The sequence below is a fragment of the Perna viridis genome, chromosome 9, assembly GCF_037379345.1.
Source record: "Perna viridis isolate PV_CMFRI_1.1 ecotype Kerala chromosome 9, ASM3737934v1, whole genome shotgun sequence".
NCBI classification, from domain to species: domain Eukaryota; kingdom Metazoa; phylum Mollusca; class Bivalvia; order Mytilida; family Mytilidae; genus Perna; species Perna viridis.
In genome coordinates this window covers 18,020,707-18,025,806 of record NC_142453.1, presented here as the reverse complement: position 1 = coordinate 18,025,806, position 5,100 = coordinate 18,020,707, and the positions used below count along the sequence as shown (strand labels likewise).

General features: G+C 32.5%; 1 protein-coding gene across 1 annotated transcript; it reads left to right on the top strand.

The window, feature by feature from the left end:
• The first annotated feature begins 155 nt into the window (after positions 1-155).
• Positions 156-4,996, top strand: LOC148607158 (mitotic-spindle organizing protein 2B-like). Its single transcript, XM_088546948.1, has 3 exons — positions 156-242; positions 2,258-2,400; positions 3,525-4,996. Exons 2-3 carry the CDS (start codon positions 2,282-2,284, stop codon positions 3,778-3,780), a joined length of 375 nt encoding a protein of 124 aa, XP_088403074.1. The 5' UTR covers positions 156-242; positions 2,258-2,281; the 3' UTR covers positions 3,781-4,996.
• The last annotated feature ends 104 nt before the right edge of the window (positions 4,997-5,100 follow it).

Sequence of the window (5,100 nt, the reverse complement as noted above, 5' to 3'; positions counted from 1 at the left end):
GACAGTTTTCAATCGCTCGTACATATTCTACATTTTAGCTGAAAATGAAAATCAAATGAATAGATGAATTGTCAGAAGGTAAGGTTAAGTAAAATATGTTTATTTATTTGTGCAATTAATTTGATTCATGGCGAACTATTTTAAGCACGTTCAATATTCCTACGCGATACTGTCAACAGGCTGATTTCCGGTTAAACTTTTGTAATGTCAAAATGTGACAATAAGTTAACATTAGTGATTATGTAGGTTTATACATTTGCTTTTAAAGTTTCTTGTGTACATGTATCATTTGTCATTATCTGCTTTCGGTTTCTTTCATTATGAACAATGCAAACACCGAGAAATTCATAAAACGACAGACATATTATAAACCACACATCTACGGACGGAGTTGACGGAAACCAAATCATGTATATGTATATATGAACCCTTAAAAATGACAATATTTGTCGATATTTTCCACACAAAAAACCCAACAAATTTGAAATAGGAAATAGTAATGTTCAGAAAACAAGTTGTGTGGCTGACACTGTGACAGCCAAACAGATGTACATTTGTACAAGTAATGATGCACATTGTACAATTACACTACATTTATATACAGTAATGTGAGGAAGGCATTACATTTCAAAGCTTCAATAGATATGATGTAGCATTTTGCTTTGACAAGAGTTTCTCAAGTGGTCATACAATAATTTTTTAGGCAAATTTCGTTACATTCAAGAGCAAGGTTTGCTCGCTTATTACTTGTATAATTTGATTTGTAACACGTTTTGTGATATGTCAGTTATCTGTGAACCAACCAGGTTATTTTGTGTATACATGTAACATCATTGATTGGTCAGCACTCTGCAATCCAAATAGTCCAAAATAAGGTAATGTTTGATTACATATCTATTTAAATTTGGCCTTGTTGTCATCCATTAGCAGTGTTATTATAAGGAATGTTTCTAATTTTTACCCCAGACTTGACTATTTATGAGCAACTCCGCGGATTTTTCTAGGAAAGCAGAGGACGCTTACCATACCGGTGCACCTGGTCCATGCTCCTAATTTTTAGTGGAGTTCAAGTTGCTCATTTACTTTTGTTTCTTTGTATGTATTATTTTAGTTACTGTATGTTCTTTGTTGTGTTTGTCTGTTTTCAATCTCTGGTCTTTGTCCCTGGATTACATTCTTTTGATTTCTGCTAGAATCTTGGTTCCCTTGATTACTCTTTTAAACAGGTTTTACTCAATTACAAGGTATGGGCCAGTTTATACTTTTTATATACCAGTGTAAACTGCCTTAAACCAGGTTATTTGGTATAACCTGTTAAAAAAATTAAAAACAATTCTGAAATACTTCTGAAATCAGTAAAATTAAATTCACTAGAAAATTATATAGTTCCAGTTGTATTATCCAATTAAAGCATAACTGAACATTAATTGTAGCACTTCTAACTGAAGTCAAAGGATTCAGTAAAGAAGCTCAGAGGGAGAATACCTCTTGCTTCACATTGACTTTCATGTTAAAGCCTTAAAATAATTAACATGTGTATCTTCCTTTAGTGGAGTCAGAAAATTATTACAATTTTTCATGCACATCTAGATACAATGTATGATGTATAACTTTCATCACAATCCTTTTAGTTGTATAGGACGAGTTGGGTGTGCAATATTTTAGCAAGTAAACACTTTTAAGTGGATTATCCCCATTGGCAGACATTGGATAATTATTAAATTCTTGCATCTACAGTACACCCAAAGAATATAGATTCTCAAATTCCCATTTTGGAGTCACTTTATAGAGTGACTCCAGAAAATTCCCAAAAATGCCATAAAAATCTTGGAGTGATCTTGGCATACTTCCTCCAAAAGGCAATGAAATACTCCTAGCTAGGAGTTTTTTATTGCCCTGATTATCCTTTGAAGAACCACCTACATCCTGACTTAACTGTCAGATGAACATGTTTACAACACACATGGTAATCAAATACATGGAGTGACTCTGAAATACTCCTACAAAGGCAATAAAATACTCCCAGATGGAAGAAATCACTTGGAGGTTTTAGGAGTGGACTCTGCAAAACTCTGTGATCCACTGGACACCGAAATAAAAGTAAGAGAATCTTCCCTCTCTGGGTGTACTGTACTTCTACATGTATAATGCCTAATCTTCCGATAAAATTTAATGAAAATCCCTTGAATGGTAAATGAGATTCTCAGAAATGCAAGATTTAGTTAGATTCTATGATCCATCCTTTATTTTTTAACAGATGAAGTTACCTTAAGAGTAAACGATGTCTCAACAGACACTGAAGTACACACTGTTGAGTAAAAATGTTCTCACCTTGGATGAGGCTGAGTTGTATGAGCTGTCACAACTGGCTGGCATTACTCTGGATCCCTCTGTCTTCAAGTAAGAATATAACTTATTATTGTGTATCTTTAGTGTTTTCCCAAACAATTATGAAGGTATTTTAATTGCAGGGTAGGAAACTCACTCAAATTCTAGCCAGTCCTGAGTACAATTTTTTAATATATTAACTATATGGCTGTACATAAATTTTTGCTAAAAATAGCCTACCCTGCAAAAAAATAGCCAGTTGCTGGCTGGCGGGCAGGCTACTATTTCTAACTCTGGTAATTGTTGTATTTTAAAGAAGCCATGGCAATTCATTGTGTACATATATAACAGTATATAGTTTCCACCCTAGTGTGATGTTGTAAAGGTGTCATAAACAGTTGCCAACACAACAGGAGTACATGTTTAATTGCGAATCAGTCAAAAAATGATAAAATTATTCTTTAAAATTTATATGATTAATACAGAACTGTGCTTGAATATAAAGGCTTGATGCATAATGAAGCTAAATTTATCTTGGGAACCTCAATAAACAGATGTACATAGCAACAAAAGTACATAGTAGAAAACATTTAAAAAAGGTCAAGGTTAGAAATCAACTGCATGTACATGTACTGAACATGTACAGTTTTTCTTTGTTTTTTTACCCCACTCCAAAGGATAGCGGACATATTGGTTTTTCTTTGTTTTCTTTCAAAATTTACTTGTAACCTTCTTTTATAATATTCTGCAAGTCCAGTGAAAAGGACATTTAAACTCGTCAGTGCTGATTTATGCTACACTACATGTGTGTCCATGAGCAAAGATGACATGTTTCTGAAATGCAGATTTATCAGCTTAAAAAAAGCTGTTGTGCTTGCATGTTCATGTATGTACAATTTATTTGTTAATCAATTGATACAGTGATAACTGCTGGTGTAAACAGCAGGCCAAGTCACATGCATTTTGATATTGATTTTTGTGATTATATTAGCCAAAGTATATACCCACAGAGGACTTCTTGAACGTAAATTAAATATCAACCATATTGATATATACATACTACACCCTTAGTTAGATTTGTATGTTTTATGTAGTAAACAATCCTACCAGCTCTAATGAAAATAATAACAATACATTTAAAATTCTTTTTTTTTGTCTCTTTTTGCAAGAGTGATGGTATAATTTTATATTTGTAGGATAATACTGGATCTGTTAAAAATGAATGTTGCTCCTACTGCAGTTTTACAGATGCTAATGTCAATGCTAGGTCAGCAAAGAAGGAAACCAGCTCCGTCTGGTAGTGAACGTGGAAAAGAAAATGGACTTAGTCGAGATAGAACTGCTGAAAGTAACCCACGTTACAACAGAAGTCGAGAACAACGAGCAAGGTCAGGATCTGGAACAAGAGGACGTGTACCTACTGATCCAAAGCGTACTGACTATAGAAGATGAGTCTCATTTGTTGTTAAAATGTGGAAGGCTTGGCTATGCCAGACAACTTTCAAGTCAATGTATTGGTTGTGATTATATAATTAGTGGAGTGTTTCCTTGCACCAAGTTATTCCTTGGTGGAGAGATATTGTTTTAAATTAGTGGTACCTTTTTGAAGTCGTGCCTTACATACATGTATATATGCTTCACATCAGAAAGATTGTACATGTAAACTTTTTAAAGTTATTTTAGTTGTTAAGATGTAAATGTTGAATCTCCTATTTTTTATACATATTTATAACTAAATGCAAATGTCATCATGTTGATAAAATTAATAAAGTAAAAAAATAAATCCTGACTGAATTAAAATTTTGTAATTGGTTGTTTTCATGCCATGTAAAATAAGAGTTTTAAATGTACATGTATGGGGGAATGTTAACATTGTAACATTAGTTCTCTACTGACTTCAGACATACAGTACACTGTAAATATAAAAATTATGGCCTGCATTTTTATTGTAATTTTGTAATATTTGCTGAAAGTTTTATTTCAAGAAAAAACTTCCGTCTACAATGTAAAAAAAAAATGCATTATTAGAGAATTTTAACTTTCTGCAATTTAAGACATTCAGATTTTTTGCAACAATAAAAACGTGGCGATAAATTCTGACTTGAACCGAAAATAAACACACAACAAAGAACATGAAATAACCAAAACAACATGCAAATAGAAACAAAAGTAAATGAGTAACATGGACTACACTGAAAACTGCAATTATGGACCAGGTGCAGTGTCCTTTGCTTTTCTAGAAACAGTGTTGCTCATAAAATGTAATGTCCATGGTAGGCAGAAGTGGAAAACTACACTGGACGACATGATGAACAAATCTGGTTTCAAGGATTTATTTCTTACATGTGTTTCTTTTTTATGTTGATATTTCATGCATTACCTGTATTAACCATACAAAGTTCTCTTGTACCAGTATTGAACCATGACACATAAAGAAATAAGATAATTTATTTCTTGATGTACAAAAAAAAGGAAGAAGAAGATGCTTGAAGTATTTTGAAGTTTCCATTTGGTGAAAGCTGGTGTTTGCAAAACTTTATTTTACTGGTTGCTTCCTTTCCCTTGTAAATAAGTAGTACTCTAGATAAGAATCATTCAAAATGTGATACATGTGTAATTTTATTTTTGATATTTTGTTTGAAATGTTATAATAAATGAAAATCAACGAGCTTTTTTCTATAACCCATGTCTAATGAGATACAAATTATATATAATGTTTCGTAGAATTCAAAATTAAGGGAGACAACTCTGTAAATGACACTGAAATACTCT

What these genes read in the sequence shown, in the direction of transcription:
- LOC148607158 (XM_088546948.1), top strand. Translation starts at nt 2,282, where the DNA reads ATGTCTCAACAGACACTGAAGTACACACTGTTGAGTAAAAATGTTCTC. An exon ending in CTGGATCCCTCTGTCTTCAA is followed by an intron (nt 2,401 to 3,524) that starts GTAAGAATATAA and finishes TTATATTTGTAG; the next exon opens with GATAATACTGGATCTGTTAA.